This window comes from Phoenix dactylifera, chromosome 9 (genome assembly GCF_051530095.1).
Source record: "Phoenix dactylifera cultivar Ajwa chromosome 9, Ajwa_hap1_PhDact_Kaust_v1.1, whole genome shotgun sequence".
Lineage (NCBI taxonomy): Eukaryota > Viridiplantae > Streptophyta > Magnoliopsida > Arecales > Arecaceae > Phoenix > Phoenix dactylifera.
In genome coordinates, this window is record NC_143198.1 from 24,879,472 (window position 1) to 24,896,529 (window position 17,058).

Sequence of the window (17,058 nt, forward strand, 5' to 3'; positions counted from 1 at the left end):
CGCACTTCCTTCAGACAAAGCCTCCAGAATAGTGAGCCGCATAGAAAACGACCCAATCAGCTGCACAATTCGCTTCCCTGTAGACATGTGTAGCCTGATGGGTGCCACATGCCTGCAGGAGTCTGCGCTTTCGAACAACTTCTTGGATAAGATTTTCATAAATATATTAGCACTCTTGTCTTTTTTCGCTTCATTATTGTGGGTTTTATTTTTTTTAGGGAGACTATATCATCTTTTCCATTCTTTCATTTTCCATGATTCTGTCGTACAAACTCTATCATATAATTTTGTATTCAATTATTCTACCCAATGATCTATTTTTAATATAACATTTAGGTGAAGAATGTTACAGTGATGGGATGTTGTGTTTAACAATTTTTACAAATGCTGAGAGTTCTACGTAAAGGCCAATGATTGCCTGCATTGTGTCGGTGAAAAGCAAAAGGAATAGGTGCTGATAAGCAATATTTTTTTTCATTATTGCTTCAATTTGCCTAATTGTCAGCTATTAATATTTATAGCAGTTGCCTTTTATGGGACTAATATACGAGTTTCTATCTAACAAATTATTGGTTGGAAGAGTAATCGTCTTTAATTTTAATATGATAGTTATATATTTTTTTTCTTTTCTCGGATGGTTAATCGCCTCTCTTTTATCTATTTTTTCTAAAATGTCATTAGCAAAATGATACTATAATTTGAAATGCATCCTATTGTTGTTTCTTGATTGGAGACCTATATTTGAGCTGATGGTTGGGTTGTGATAAGGTCAGGTTCCTATTTCCGTCCATCATGGTGGTAATACAGGGAGATCAAAATTGCGGTTCAAAATGCTATTTTTATGGTTCACTTACTTCTCATCAATTTATTATCTTTATTGATCGTGCATTTGAGACAAAGAAAAAGAGTTACAACCAAAATTTATTATGGTGTCTATTACCGAAAAAAAATTTGTATAAATATCTTTCTAAAAATTTCAATTTACATAAATATCCTCTTAAAATTTATATTTATTTCTGTACCATCATAAAACACTATTTTCACACAAATGCTCCTAATATAACGATTTTTTAATACTGTTAATAAAAACTATTTTTTATTTTAATTAAAAGATATAATAGAATTGAAATTATTTTATTGTCTCTCATTGCGATTGCCTTATAAATATTTTTTTTTGCAGATCTATCCATTACGAATATTTTAGTTATTTTAATTAAAAACCGTTAATTTTTTAATGGAGTTAGATGGCGTAAGTATAAATACAAAAATAAGAATAAAAAAATAAAATAGCAAAATAAGTATTTTTGGAGGGTATATATGTAAATATTAATTTTAAGAAGGTATTCATATAAAATTTGATATTTGGGAGAGTATTCATGTAAAAACATTAAAAAAAAAAACCCCTTCCTATAGTGTCAACGGTAGAATTGAAATTTTAGGTCGGTTCGATTTCGAATGGGAATACTATTATTTATCGGATTCGGTATTTAAATGGGCATGCATCCGTTAACCCGGTACCCAACCCAGGCGCATGTACCTTATGCTTCGGTTTCTTCCCTCATCCCAAAATTATCAAAGCTTCGAGTACAAGCCCTAAACGCTAAACCCTAGAGACCGGGCGGCGGTCGGCAATCAAAGGGTAATCAGCGGCCGGTGGTCTGTAGGCGATCAGCGATCGCCGGTCGACGGTATCCAGTCGAGATGAGGTAAGTTCTTCTTCTTCTTCTTCTTCTTCTTCTTCTTCTCTTCTAGCCATCTTTTTACATATAAGAAATAATTTTGGGGAGAAGGTTGGCGTTTGACCTGGCATTTCGTTGCCGCCGACGACATCTGGGGTGGTTTCTGTGGCCACAGATGAGTATGTCTTCTTGAAAGTATTGTCATTGGTTAAACCTAGCATTAGCATCAGAGTTAGTTATAAGTTTTGCTTCAGAGTTACCCAAATTTAGAACCCAAATGCGTTAAAACTTGTACTTGGAAATCTTGGACTGTTAGCTGGTTGAACTTTGGATGAAAAGTATTTGGGAGTTTAGAGACGCAATCGCACTAGTAGCATACTCTTTGTGCCCCCTCATTGTACTCACTCACACACACACACACAAAAGGAAAGATCGTTTAGTATAATCTTCGAATCATTTCTGGTTTTGGATCTAATCATGAACTTGTGCATGTCTGTTCTTGTTCCATAAGCAACTTTGAGGGGGTGTATCATGTCTTTCATACTCGCTTGTTTCCACTCCGCCTTCTGTTTCTATTTCTGCTCATGGATTTCTAGCTATCTACGCCAAATCTTACTTTTCTCAGCACCATGTGGCTCGTCCTTTACATCTCTTTGGCTCTTCTATCTTCTCTTCTTATTTCTTCCTCCTTCTCTCATATGATCTTCAATATTTTCTCTTCAATTTTTCTGAATTTAAGATTTTTTTTCATCCTAAAATTTCTTCCATAAAATTCTAGAATCTCATACACTAGTGCTCACCAGATTTTTATGTACTATCTGACTTCAATCAAGTTACAAAGCTACAACTTGTTTATAACATTATAACATGGTCTGTTGAACCTAAGATCAATATGATTGGATATTTTTATATGTGCTTGTTAGTGTTGTTATTTGTTGGACTATATCAAATTTTTGTACAGGATTGCTTAATCATTTGGGTGAATTTTTCGTTGTGAAACAAATTTTTGATTTCCAGTGTCCATTTTAATAAAAGGTTCTAAGTAAAGATCTTTTTGTAGGAAATATTTAGTGATTTTTTTATCAGGAGCTTGGTTTAAAATCCTGTTTCAGTAAATTGCAGTAAGAAGGAATAAGTGTTAAGCTATAATATCAAGATTCTCGTTTTGCTCCAAGTCTCTTCTTTGGGCTCAAATTTGCTTTTGATGAAGAAATCTATGGTAACCAACAAAGATGTTCTGCTAGTTTTCCTGTAAGAAAAGGGGACGCTAATATATTCCTTGGTGCTATCATTGTTGTGAATATCTCTACCTTGTGCCCTCCATATCTCTGGATGAAAGAGCTGCATGAGGACATTTACCTAGTGCGCTCCATATCTCTGAATGAAAGAGCTGCATTGGGACAATTGACAAGTGTTCATTCTGGTGACTTGGATTCGTCAACTATGAGGACCAACTTGAGCCGACCCATTTCAATTGACCTGTGCAGTTCATATAAGGGAATCTCTTATTCTTCTACACGACATCAAATTTCATAAATAACAAAAAGAAAGAAAGCCATAAAGATGTGGAAGAAGCTAGCATTGTACATTTGCAAAGGCATATCATGCTCAGTTTGGAACATGAACAGTCAATCGTAAGTAAGATAGACGGTTAGATTTTTCATGTGGTAATGATGTAGACATGATGCTAATAGGTCCATTCTCTTTTCCATGTCACCCTTTGTCTGTTGATCCTTTAGCCTGGACTTGGGAGAGTTAGGATTTTACTTCCACAGACTTAGAAAAGAAATTAGGGAAGGTGGACCTAGTGTAAGCATCTGGTGAAATATGGGCCGAGTTATCTAAGTTGTAGATGCCAATTAGTGATATGGACTAAAGTTGCTATACCAAAAGAATTATTGTTGAATTATAATCACAATTGTTTGACTGAAAACAATTGAAAGTTTTACAATAGCCCCTCCCATGCACCCTCACGTAAAAGAAAGAAATAACGACCAAAATAATCCTTCAGGCTAAATAGGACCTTCATGAGACTCAAAACCTGACAATTATAGTAAAAAAGCCCTCGAATAAAGAAATATCAAACCTTAAACCCATTCTAGGATACATCACATACTAATGGGACTGTTAGAATCCATATAGTTGTGTCCCATCTATCTTGTTCATTTCCTTTTTGTATGGTTGTGTAATTCAGGTCATGTTTAGCATTTCTTTTGTTGCATTTTGTTTATGTGTTTAATTGGACCCTTGGCATCCAAATTAGCATACCGCCCATAGCACCTAAGGATCAACAGAATTTAGGTATAGTGACAATTCAATATTTGTAATTATTTGCAGAGGATACAAGTTTCTACTTTAATTAAAATTTGCGAATGTGCCATAGGTTAAAAGTGAAAGGATGAATATAGAAGCAGATAAAATATAGAAGATATACCATTACATGAAAGAAATCAGGGAAGTTGTGGAATAAATAGTCAAATTTGCAAATAATCATGAATGTCTGTTTAAAAATGCTAGATTGCAATAAAATTGTGCTTGTATATTGTGTAGGTATTTACTCAGAAGCACCCTTTTGGTGTAAAGTGAATAAAAAATTATCTGAGAAATTCTGAATACGTTGGTAAACTGGCTTGTTTGACATTTTATTTTACAGGGCTAGGTGTTTGAATTGGTCAGTTGATATGGATAACTAGAACCTTATTAAAATCTTAACTTGTGCAGATTGACTGGGACGAAAATCCCATAGGAGCTACATTTAGAAAATAAGTTATAAGGAGTATCCCAATTGTTGCCATCATATTTCTTTGTTCAAATCAGAACTGTTATTGTACTTCACGAGACAAGCATACTGCTGCCCAAGAAAAGTGGAATTCAGGTGGACAGCTGTAATTGACTTGCCAATCTGACAAAAACTGGTGAAGTTAGTAGGTCTGTATTGGGAATAATTGGGTTTGTAACATAAACCTGTTGACATGACTAACCTGTTTATTAAACAGGTTGGCTTTGGTTTTGGAGACTTGGCACACTTGTCCTGCATTTAGTTGATGCCATTATGATCTGAACTTGAAACAGATTCATTATAAACTCGTTAACTCGGTATGGATATAATTATTTGTTAGAATTATGTGTATAAATTATTGTATAAAGATTTATGTTAATTGGATGTGAAGTTAATGTATTAGCATTGGTTAACAGAATCAGGCTAATTGTGTCAGCATGAGTTTAAGCATGTCAAGGTAAACAGGTTAATTGTGTCATCTCCGGCCTGGCCTGTTTATTAAATGAGTTACATAGGTCAGGTTGGGTTACCTATTTAATAAACAGGTTGGTTTCGGGTTGGAGTTGTTGACCTGTTTATCTGGACTGGTTCAGATTGACAGTTTTTTTAGATTACTTACGTCTCAACCTGACACAAACCCGACCCAACTCGATCAACTGCACTCTATGAAAATGTTATAAAACTCAATAAACAGCACATTTTGGTTTCGCTGTTTAAGCTTTAGTAAAACAAGTTTACCAAAAACCCTAAATGAATGAGTTTTAAGAAAATGGTAGCTAGATTGTTTTTGTAAAACCTGTTTTGCTAAAATTGACAAGTCATAAAACCTGGAAAGTGAGTTTTATGAAAAAACATGTTATCCCCTTTTTCATAAAATCTATTTTACAAAAAATCATGTTTCATGATTATTTGTTTTTGAAGAACCAGCAAGCATCGAAACAGACCCCTAGTCTTTATCTGACATGTTGTATACTCGTTTTTCCTTAGTCGTCATCCTGAAGTGAAGTGGGCACAAAGGGTCGACAAGGTTTACATCACTGTACAGTTGCCTGATGCAAAAGATGTGAAGGTTAATCTGGAACCTGATGGCATTTTCACTTTTTCGGCAACTGCTGGAGCTGAAAACAACTTATATGAGTTGAAAATGGACCTCTATGATAAAGTAAATGTAGAGGTAAGTTTTGTTGTTAAGCATTGTGGAGCAAAAACATCTTGTTTTAGAACTTGTTCTCCACCATTTCAATTTTTTTCCTTACCTCCATATTGGTAATTATCAGGGAAGCAGAATTAACACAGGAGTCCGGTCTATCTTCTGTGTGGTAGAAAAAGTGGAGAAGGGGTGGTGGAAGAAGCTATTACGTGGTGATGCAAAAACACCTCACTATCTGAAAGTAGATTGGGATATGTGGGTGGACGAAGATGATGATGGTATATATGCTTCTCCTTTATGTTCCATCTTATTAGTTCTAGTTAATGATTTGATGCTAAAGGAATAGTGGTTCCAGCAAGTATCTTGAAATGTAATAATGGCGCTTTAACAAATCAAAGGAAGATAGTTTGATGTAGATATCTCTAAATACCTTTTTGGTGAATTAACTATAACCAAGCATATTTAGAAGTAACTTCAGCGAAATATGTCATGAAAACTAAACGTAAGCTGATATTAACTATTAGTTAAACATTTGGCTGAAAAGAAAAGCAACTATGTGTTATATTTATTGTTTTAAAGGGCTTATACAAGACTATTTAGATGCTCTCCAAATGTCTTGAGTCATTTCTGATGCTATACTAAATTATGCATAAGCATAAAATGAGAGACATGTGAGGCATGCGGTTTCATGATGTTCCTGATGTGGGATGTATACCATGAGGGTATGATCATTTTCAACTAAAAGTACAACAGAAGGATGGTTACCATGACTTATTATATACTTTTGAAGTGTGTAAATACAAATGCCAAAGTTATGTACTGTAGAAAATAATCCTTGCAGTTTTGATGTCAAACTTAATTATGGTATTGAACTAAAGTGAATCATCGTTTGATGTAAATCAAAACTTGTGCATATTTGGAGAATACTGCCTTACATTCTTACAAACTTCATGGAAGGTAACCAAGTCCAAGCGCAACAGTCATATCCTTTGTTTTTACACATCTCTTTTTTACTCAAAATAATTATCTTGCATAATGAAAACGTATGGTGTTATGCTTTACATGCTGAGGCTTTCAGGTTGCCTTGCTAAGACTGAATGCCTCACGTTGCACCCACTTTTTATCATTGATTATGTTCTGGAGATACTAAGCACCTTTCTAGTTCTCCAAATTAGGATAAGTTGACTATGCGAATATGTAAAGCAAAAATCGAGGACCGTAGTATATTAATCTCACTGTAACTTGTGTATGTAGTAATTGAAAATTTATATTAATCTCAGTACCTATAAAAATGTGATCTTATGATTATGGAATTCCTGGTTACTAACTTTTACTTGTTTGTTAGGTGCTGGCGACATTGACGTGGGAGGGATGGATTTCTCGGTAACGAATATTTCCAAATAAAATTTACTTCTTTTATTAGCAAATAGGCATACATTTCTTACCTTGCATTTATCTCTTGCACAGAATTTTGGTAGCATGGGGGGTGATGGAATGGATGATGACCTTGATGAAAGTGATGATGAAGGTAACAACCCAGAAATTTCATATGTTTAATAATAAGGTTTTCTGCATATATACCCACCTAAATATATGAAATTGCATGTATACTCTTGTAAAATTGCTATTTGCATGTATATCCTTCTTTTTTTTTTGCATATGTACTTGTACCATCTAACGTCGTTAAAAAATAAACGACTTAAAACTAAAATGACTGAAATATATGCAAAAAATGTTAAAAGGCTATACATGCAAATAGCAAATTTATGAAGATATTCATATAATTTCTCATATTTAGAAGAGTATACATTCAAAAAATTTATAAAAAAAGATCAAAACTCGGCTAGAACTTGCTAAGTCTTGTATGATTCAGTTGGATCGCCAAGTCAAAAAAAGATTGAGCCACATTGTCAATTTGTTTTTAAAGATCATGACTCGGTCAAGTTAGAATATTAGATGATCATTTTGGTAATGCTATTCTTCATTTGATTTTGATATCTTTGTCATTTTTGAATCTATGACATCTATATATTCTTAATTATTTGTAAAAGCTTAGATAGTAAAATATTTTTTTGTGATATGTAAATGTTGAGTTGTTTGTTTTTGAGGTGAGAATTTCGTAAAAGCAAGATGATTCATTCTATAAGAGTTGATATTAATATGAGATCATGTGACATGATAATTTTAATCTTCTTTTGCCACTTTTTTTTATTAAGAACAACTGAATTATCTTTACTGAATTTTTATCATTTTTTATTGGATTTTTTAAGTGTATACCCTCCTAAATATGCATAATTACATGAATATTCTTGCAAAGTTGCTATTTGCATGTGTATTCTTATAAAGTTTTCTTTTTGCACGCCTACTTCTAAGCATATTTCAATCATTTCAAATTTAAATCGTTTATTTTTTAATGGCATTCGATGGTATGGGTAAATATATAAAAAAAAAAGAAAAAGAAGGGTATGCATGCAAAATAAGTATTTGATGAGGGTATACATGCAAATAATAATTTTACAAGGTTATTCATACAATTTTGTATATTTTGGAGGATATTCATGCAAAAAATCTTTAATAATATACTCCCTGTGCATGTTTACATTTAAAATAAAATCATTTGCATATGTGCGAGATTTGTTTTCTATTGAAAGAAACAAGTAGGGGAAATAAAAATGAAAACATATGAAGAAGAGAATGGTTGTCAGTCGATGGGTGGGTCCTCTATGTTTATACTTAGTTGTCCTCATAAAAGTGTATACACTTCACGCAATTTATTTCTTAACCTCCAATCCTGCATTATGCTTTTTTGTTTTTTTGTGGTCTCCATCCTACTTAATGTTTAACCTCCTAACTCAGATGGTGATCCAGTGTCATGGATGACTAGATATGATTTTCTATCATATTTTTTGTAGTGACAGAAGGGGATTAGGAGGGCTAAAAGAAAGATAAAGAGAGTAAAAGGAAATTGAAGTAAAAAATTTCCTTCAATTTTTCATTCAGTTTCACCATACTCAGTCTTGCACGCAGCCTCTCCACTACATAGATGCAGGTTTTCTACCTTTTTTATCTTTTGACTATAATGATATGGTACAGCTTAGTTGAGTAGCATTTGATGTTTGATGTGTTGTTGATCAAAGTAGAACATGAAGATGAACATTTTCTTCTAGAGCTATCTAGGGGTTTGTACTAGAACTGCTTCATGGCATATGTTCTGAAGGTGAGGATGCCATCATCAATTCTTAACGGCTCAAGATGCTTTTTATACTGAATTATTTACTTCACCTTATAAATTCCAGGATGAAACTTTGTTGAGCTTAACAAGTGATAAGTTAGATTCATGGTAATGCAATTTTGGACAAATTTGATTAGTCATGTAAATCGTGATCTACTGAAAGATTAGGTTGTGACATTGCTTCAGACTCAATTTTTTCAGTATCCAATGGATCATATTGTTTGGGGTGCTTTTGCACCCATGAATTTAGTCATTGACAGATTGGAAATGCCAATTTGGAATAGTAATTCATTGACATTTGTCCTCCAAGGGCTTATGTGGGTCGAGAAGACATGCATCCAACATTCATAGCAGAGTTCAGACCCATGCTTCCTGATGGGTTAGTATGAATCTCATACAATTAAACTTGACCCAGTACTACATGATCACAATCATGCATTAAAGCTCAAGCTTCAAATATGTTGGTCCCATAAAAGATCTTGTGTATCGACCCCATAGACTTGCCATACTGTTTATATGTTAAACTGTTAACCATCCTAGTGAAGTTGCCACACAGAAAGGGCATTGAGTTTGCTTTGACCAGAAAAGGAAATAAAAGATTGAGGGGTCACATTGGGTCTTAGTGGCCTCGAAAAAGAGTATTGTCATGAAAAGAAAGAGCTAGATTTCTTTCCAACTGTTCCGAAGCCCTCGACCCCTCTTTGATTTACAACCATGAATCATGAAGCTTTGGGAAGGAAAATGACTTCTCTTTAGTTCAGTTTTGTCTTGGATAGAATGCTCAACCACCATTCTCAATATATTTCCAGCTATTCAAGTCTTAGGATGGGATACAGCTGCCATAAATGAATTTAAAAGGAAAATGAATTAAGAGGGAAGTATGGAATCACTTTGGGTCCATTAGAAGATGTGGAAGTGTGCTGGTGTTGTGAAAGGAAATAAAAGAAGAAGAGAATCAAGAGAAATTAATCAAAACCCCTTGTCATTTTGATATCCACTCATATTCCTAAGCCTTAATCTAATGAACGGGCACAGCGCGCGCGCGCGTGCGAGAGAGAGAGAGAGAGAGAGAGAGAGAGAGAGAGAGAGAGAGATCTCCATATCAGCTGTGTGCCTCAAATCTTTGGCTGTAGATGGGAAAGTATGATTCCTTAGGATTTGGTGGTTCTTGACTGTTTTCACGTATACATAAGAGAGGAAGCTACCCTTTGAGGGCATTCAGACGCTATTATGATACTGCTATGCCATCAATAACCCTCACCGTGAGATATCAAGACCTTGCCCACCATAAGGACATGCTCAATCACCAGAAAAATCGTACATGACTCAATTAGTGACATTTTTACAAAGTCTACATGAAGGACCCACCATAATAAGATTTCTCTTGGGCAGTAATATCTCGCAGCAAAAAGAAGGAGCATCTCTTGCTGATCCCAAAATAAGGAAAGAGGGTGGTGTTGGGTGAGTACTTTCATCCTTCTCTTTTCATTGCTCTCTATTCTCTATCACTATTGACAATATCCACATTATTTCATTCTCTTTGAATAATGTTAAACATACAGTATTCTATTGTGAAGAGAGTGGAGAAGATTCCATGCTCTTTTTTCTCTTTTTTGCTGGCTGTCTGTAAAAAAATATATAATAATAAAAATAGAAGAGGAGGGAACACTAACATTAGGTTAAAGACCCATTCATGCTGATACGGTCCGTGCTGTTGCCATCGCGTGACAGCCTATAGTATTTTTAGGACTTCTTGATCATTGTGATTTATGCATTGATTGTGTTTGAGCTCTTCTGAGGCCGTCATCACTAATACTTGATCACCTTAATCTTCATGATTTGCAGCAACTGATAGTTACAATCTCCTAGCAAATGGCTTTAAACATTGTCTTTGCAATAAGAGCCATCCAAACATTGCTGTCTTTATAATGATGTTTCATTACTTACAGTGCATGGTCAATTGGACATCCTAACTCATATTAGCATATCAATCTAGATATCCAAGGCAATCTTTGAATGGCAACAAAGGTGCCTCAATTGTTTTGCACCTTCAGTTTTTGTGATAATCATCTAAGTCCAACATTGACTGCTATGATCAATGCTTTGGTCATCATGATTGTACAAATCACTATATTTTTCAAAGCTCACATTCTTTGAAGTCTCCAAGCTTTGAGGTTTGGGCATTTTCCTTGGGGCTTTTCCACCTTTGCTCCAAAGTTAGAGTATTGAGCGGTTTCCTTCAGGCCTACTCACCTCTATTCCTAGCTTAGTGTGTTAGTTACACAAGATTTACCCACCTCATCCTTAGACTTATATCGAGCATTTACCTATGGCTTTGCTCTTCTCTATTAAATACTACAGTGTTGCGTAGCATTTGCGTGCATGCATGTGTTTTTGTGGAGGGTGGGATACTCACTTTTGAGATTTAACAACCTCTATTGAGGGGCTGTTTGGAGCCCTGTAGGTGGAGCTGCATGCAGCTCAAGTTGCAGGTGCAAGCCACTTCATGTGTTTGGAGAGGCATAGATAGACCACGTGCTATAACTTGAGTTACACAAGGCCTGCATCTCAAGTCTTAACTATCGCAAGTTGACCCGCAGCCAGGTGAGCAGTATAAAAAAATACGCTGCTCTTCTATCCCAATCGAATACTCACCCCATCCCTGTGTCACCATCTTCCTCCTCTCTCCTTTGCCCAACTCAGCCTCGCCTTCTGATGCTGCCAACCCCACCCCTTTGTTATTGTCTCCCTTCGGTGATCCACCCAACCTCACCTCCTAATCCTGTTGGCCCCAACCCCCTATGTCACGGTCTCCCTCATCTTAGAGCCCCATTAAACCTTGCCACCTAACCCCACCATCCCCAATCCCGCACCATCATCTCCCTCCTCTTCGGTGCCCTACCGAAAATGCCAGGAGAAATGCATCATGGAGGCAGAGGCCTCAAATCAGTTCGGAAGATCTAAAGATCTAGTGCAATATCTGGTGCAAGAATGCCGGCTGAGATCTGGTGTGAGAACGTTAGTGGGAAGCAAACTCACTGCAGGCTGAGATCTGATGTGACAATGCACAAGGTGAGGGACGCTTATTTTCTGATCCTCCCACGTCACAGGGAGGATTGATGAGTGACGGCTCATATCCGATCAGGACAATGATCTGATGGTGGAGATTTCAGCCCTCCTGCCTCCCAGGTCTACATTCACCTTGATCTTGCCTCTTGCCGTCGTGCACCATTCAAACTGGTGAATTGATTATGTTTCAACTTAATCCACCAGCAACTCAAACTATATGCGACCTGAGCTGCAGTTTAAGTTGACTTGAAGGATTCCAAACAGCCCCTTAATTTTATACGCAGTTCAAAGACACCTAAAATTCTGTAAGATGCTTTGGAGGCAACTCAAGTCTTCATAATACTGCTCGGAGACACCTCAAGTCTTCGGTATACAGTTCGGAGACACCCGAAGTCTTCATCAGATAAACTGAGGACACCTTGCATCCCTTCCCTCACTGCTCATGGGGATCTAGCAATCTGGATATGGAAAGGAATTTAACGTATCAGCCCTACTTAATTACAAGTACCTATAATTTATTAAGGAGAAAGGACTTGGCATATTTTCTCATGTACTTCATGTACGCATTTAGTCTCGCATTTCATGGGTCTACTTACAAATGCATGCACATTGCACAAGTAATTTAATTTATCAAGATGGATTAGAGGATAGAGGGGCGGGCCATGGCGCAATGGTAAAGTTGTTCCATCATGTTTGAAACATGGAAACAACCTCCCTCCATGTAGGGGTAAGGCTATGTACATCTTTTCTCCACAAACCCAGCATTGGTAGGAGCCTCGTGCACTATGATTCCCTTTTCAGATAGATTAGAGAATTCTTAACAACTTAATTAGAAGTATTCCTTATCAGAGGATTTAATCAACTGTGGTTCCCTTGAGGCTATATGAAATGGGTTTCCTGCATCTTAAAGGGAAAAAAACTGGGTTTGTCTGGCATTTTGCCCCTAACCATAACTCATTCACTGATTCTTGAACATCAGTCAAATTGGACCTCCACTTAGTTTCCCCCTATTGAGGATTCAAAATTTGTATCTATCCATCTTGCCTTTTTGCATTTGCTTGGGATTCTAGGTTTATCTGCCATAATGATTGTTTGTTAATCTTTCCTTTCCATTATGTAGATTGTTGTGCTTTTTTTTTGACTGTTTAAGCTATTGCATTTTGCACAGAATACTATGTTTCAAGTGGAAATGCAAATTATGCCGGGCATAATACAAAATTGATATATGTCATTCCCAGTGAGAAATTGAAACCAAGGAGCTGATTGCAGATAGCAATACCTTTATTTTTCATTTAGAAAATGTCAAGTTTCTCATTCACAAATCTAAAACATTTACATTAGAATGGCCCTGGTTTCTTTCAATCCTCTATAGTATTCACCCATGATTATTCTCAATATACATTATCAATTTAGGCGACTTGCAATATAATTTTTTGTTAGGAAATTCTGATAGTCAACTTCCTTATTAGTAAGCATTGATCGAACACACAAGCCTTTGCTGTTGTAACAGCATTTTTTTTTCTTTTTGAGCATAAACTCTTGTTCTAAGTACTAGAAATTCATTCCCTGTCCTATTCAGTAGTGGGGTGGAAGATCCAAAGCGCAATTGTTGCAGTGCAATTATATTTTTTCCCAGTATTTTACGAACTCTAACCTTATATTAATTTAATAACCCATCTGTTTTTCAGAACAAGATGCAGAAAAGGTTGATCATGCCGAAAAGGCTGGAGATGTGCAGAAGACTGAAGAAGCCTCGTCAGAGGCCAAAATGGAAACAGCTCCAAGCACATGAAAGAGTCCTCCAGCCAAAATTCACTTCCATGGTTCTGGGGTGTTGCTGAACAAGGCTAGATGATCATGGTTTTCGTGTTCATTGGCGTGTTGACTGGTTGATTGTAGTTCATGTGGAGCTCATTTTCATTTTTGATAGGCAGGTGGAACCAGTTTGGTTCGGCTGGCAGCATGTGTTTGATATGAAGGTTCCATGGATAATCTGAAAGCAGACTTTAGCATGTCAGTATTATTAAACTATGCTTGTTGGATTTTTGGATTTTTTGTATTTTTTTGTTGTTGCTTGTAGTGACACTTTAAGCTTCTGCCTTTTTTCTTTGGCGGAAAATGTGTGTTCTATTATCGGAGATTGGTATTATGGTGAAAGATCTATAAAGTGTTTTTAAAGTGACAACCAGGATATGTTGATGCACATCTATCTGGTGATATTAGAGGGGAAAAGAGTTACTTTTGGGGAGAGGATTCTTGTTGCTTGATGCCTTTAATGAGTCGGATGAAGACTATTGATACTTGTCTTTACAAGAGCTAGCCTATATAGGCAGTGGATAAATGAGAGAGCAGGTCTCCCAATGAAGTGAGATTTTTAATTTTTGTGATTAGGAAGGGCTCCTACTTTCTACTGTATACCCATCCCACCCCTCAAGATCTTCTACCCAGTAACCACCCCACCCCTTGAGGGCTGATGTCATTTGGAAACACTCTCTAGTTCTTTTGCTTAGCCGGCAAGGGATGATACTATCGGAGCAAGTACTTCTAGCTAGATGAGAATAAATTCCTTTCCACCTTTTTGTATTTTGTATTTTATGAAACTCCTGGTTGAAAAAATTCTGGCTTTTCTGTAACATTTCTTTGGCTTGTTTTTCTGCATTTTTAGTAATATCTGTTGGCACTCTTGGAAGACACCTGAATTTTGCTAAATTCTCACCACGGGGCACTTTTTCTTATCATTTCCTGATCTTTGCTAAATTCTCACCACTGGGGCACTTTTTCTTATCATTTCCTGATCTCTTGAGAGATTGCATGACTTGGACTCCACATTTTATACTGGTCGGAGAAAGCCCGGAAATTTCAGGGTCGAATTTTACCGTTTCAAGAATCACTGCTTTTGCTTACTCTGGTGGATGCAATTCATTCAAATGTCTGAAGTGTGTTCGTCTGTAGGGTCCATGGTCCAAAAGTTGTGTGGAAGGCTGAAAAGAAAATGATCAGAGTTCTGAATATAAAGAGTCTCAGTTATCAGCCTTATCATGGCATAAACTATTGATGGTCATTCTTTATTTTCTGTATTAAATAAACATGGTGGATTTTAATGCTAAGGTGGATTAAGTGAATTCTTTTGCTTCATTAGCAATATAACTTCAGACAACAATGTGATGTTAGATTTGTAGGAATCAGACTCAAGCTTCATACCTTTAAGTTGCGGATTTCCTACCTGCAAAGAAATATATTTTCACGTCTAAATATCCTGATTTGCCTTTTTTTCGCTTTGTTATTCTGTTTTTTGGTTTGGCAGGTCGGCTATTTCGTTGATTGCCACTATTTTAGGGTTGATGACCGCATGTGGGTGATTGGTGGCACGGGCTTAGGGATACTTGGCTACTTTCTGTGAGGATCCGTACAGAATTTGAACTCTTAATTTGGCGATAATCTGGCGAGGATGGTAGGGCTTAAATGAGGAGAGTGTATGAAGATTCGTGCGGATGTATGTTTAGTCCCACATTAGCTACGTACTTCGTGCTAGTTTTTTCTTTTTTTTTTTTTGATGAGATTTTAAATTGTTATGCTTTTACTTTAGTCGTATCCACACAGATCACAACGAGTAATTGGGTCCCTAAAAGCTATTCTTCATGGTAGCCTTGCCCGGACCAAACGTTTTGTCGCTTATGTTGCTGGTTATCATATGACTCGATAGAAGCAGACCAGTCATGGATATCAAGTGGCCTAGTTATGAAATCGTAAAAGGCACGTAGCAAAACCCGAGACCATCCATATTGAAAGATTTCTGTGTGGTAGATCTGGCTCCAGCTTGACCTAAGCTGCTTTGGGTCAAAGAGTTAGGCTCAGGTCTAACTGGGTTTGGATATATTTAAAAATCTTAACCTTTTCGGAAAGAAAAATCTGAAATTTGGGGTGGATAAAGCTCGTCGAAAAGACGGCAAATCACAAACAAGGCTTTTCCAACTTAGCCCGGCGGCACTACCAAACCCCAACTCCAGAGAAGCAAGCAACAATGAGACCAAGAATACCAAAGCATTGGAGGTACTGACCTCATAAACAGAGTTACGTAATAAGTTACTATCAGCAAAGATAGCATTCTCCCTCCTCATACATTAGCAAAGTAACATAATTGAGGACACGATACGAAACTTTCTCATGCACACAAAGAAGCCCAAAGACAAAGTAATAGCAACTAGCAAGTAGGAACCACTCTCACGTACACCGCATACCAGCTACGACCTTACCTTGTATGCTATAATATCCATAAATATATGAAGGATCGCACCCTCTTTCCCCTCCTTTAATCACAAGGCCATGCTTAACTCATTAAGGAGAAATTAAGAGGATGCTCTTTAGTTCATTAACAGTTGGGCATCGGCACCCCACACTTACCGGCCACCTTCTTGCTGTTCTTGGAGTTGATATAACCCTGCAGCTTGGGGTTCTTCTTGTACTGGCAGAAGCAAGGCTTTTGTTCCTTCAGCTTAGCGCAGCAGGCGGCGGTGGGCGGAGCTGACGACAGGATTGCCTTTGCGCATGGGCTCAGCTCCATGGGGTTGCACGTCACCGACACTGTGGTCGGAGCTCGGCATAGGAGAAGAGCTGCGATGAAGAAGAAGAAGAAGAAGAGAGGTGCTGACTTCATGTTAGCACTGGACCAAAGATGGAAGGAGATGGTAATTACTGATCAGAAGAGAATGGGAAGGCAAATGGCGGATGGAGGAGAGTGGAAGAGAGGAAGGAGGGCCTTATATAGACCATGGTGGCTCTCATGTGAATGAAAAGGAAAAGGTGGCAGCACTTTGAGACGCTAAGCCACCGGGAATTTTGCAGGCAATGTAGCCGAATGGCAGGGTCCTTTCGCATGCGTTCTTGGACTCCTACTATGTACGAGTCTAGAGTTAATTCCAACCTAGTTTTATGAACTTTGGTTCCTTGGATGATCTCCTTTGCCGCGGAGGTGAGAAAATGGTTCATGAAAAGTTCCACCACATATCACATCCGGTGGCCATCTAATTTCATAGTGGGGTTAAAGTAGTGCAGTGATGATGTGAATGGGGTGGAGGCGTGGCGGACCTCATCATGAATTTGGGTGTGGGGCTCAACGCTCCTTGGAAAATCTTTCAAACTTTAACGGAAA

The 17,058-nt window shown here is 37.1% G+C and overlaps 1 protein-coding gene and 1 pseudogene across 1 annotated transcript; one reads left to right on the forward strand and one right to left on the reverse strand.

The window, feature by feature from the left end:
• Nucleotides 1-1,545: 1,545 nt before the first annotated feature.
• LOC103709364 (uncharacterized protein OsI_027940-like) lies at nucleotides 1,546-14,094 on the forward strand. Its single transcript, XM_026805517.4, has 6 exons — nucleotides 1,546-1,706; nucleotides 5,446-5,632; nucleotides 5,736-5,886; nucleotides 6,954-6,991; nucleotides 7,076-7,136; nucleotides 13,598-14,094. Exons 1-6 carry the CDS (start codon nucleotides 1,702-1,704, stop codon nucleotides 13,699-13,701), a joined length of 546 nt encoding a protein of 181 aa, XP_026661318.3. The 5' UTR covers nucleotides 1,546-1,701; the 3' UTR covers nucleotides 13,702-14,094.
• Nucleotides 14,095-15,943: 1,849 nt separating this feature from the next.
• Nucleotides 15,944-16,779, reverse strand: LOC148702535 (non-specific lipid-transfer protein 2 pseudogene; annotated as a pseudogene).
• Nucleotides 16,780-17,058: the final 279 nt, after the last annotated feature.

Bases quoted from the DNA above. Each gene is read 5' to 3' on its own strand.
- LOC103709364 (XM_026805517.4), top strand. The intron at 5,633-5,735 runs GTAAGTTTTGTT...GGTAATTATCAG, and splicing joins ATGATAAAGTAAATGTAGAG to GGAAGCAGAATTAACACAGG. The intron at 5,887-6,953 runs GTATATATGCTT...CTTGTTTGTTAG, and splicing joins GGTGGACGAAGATGATGATG to GTGCTGGCGACATTGACGTG.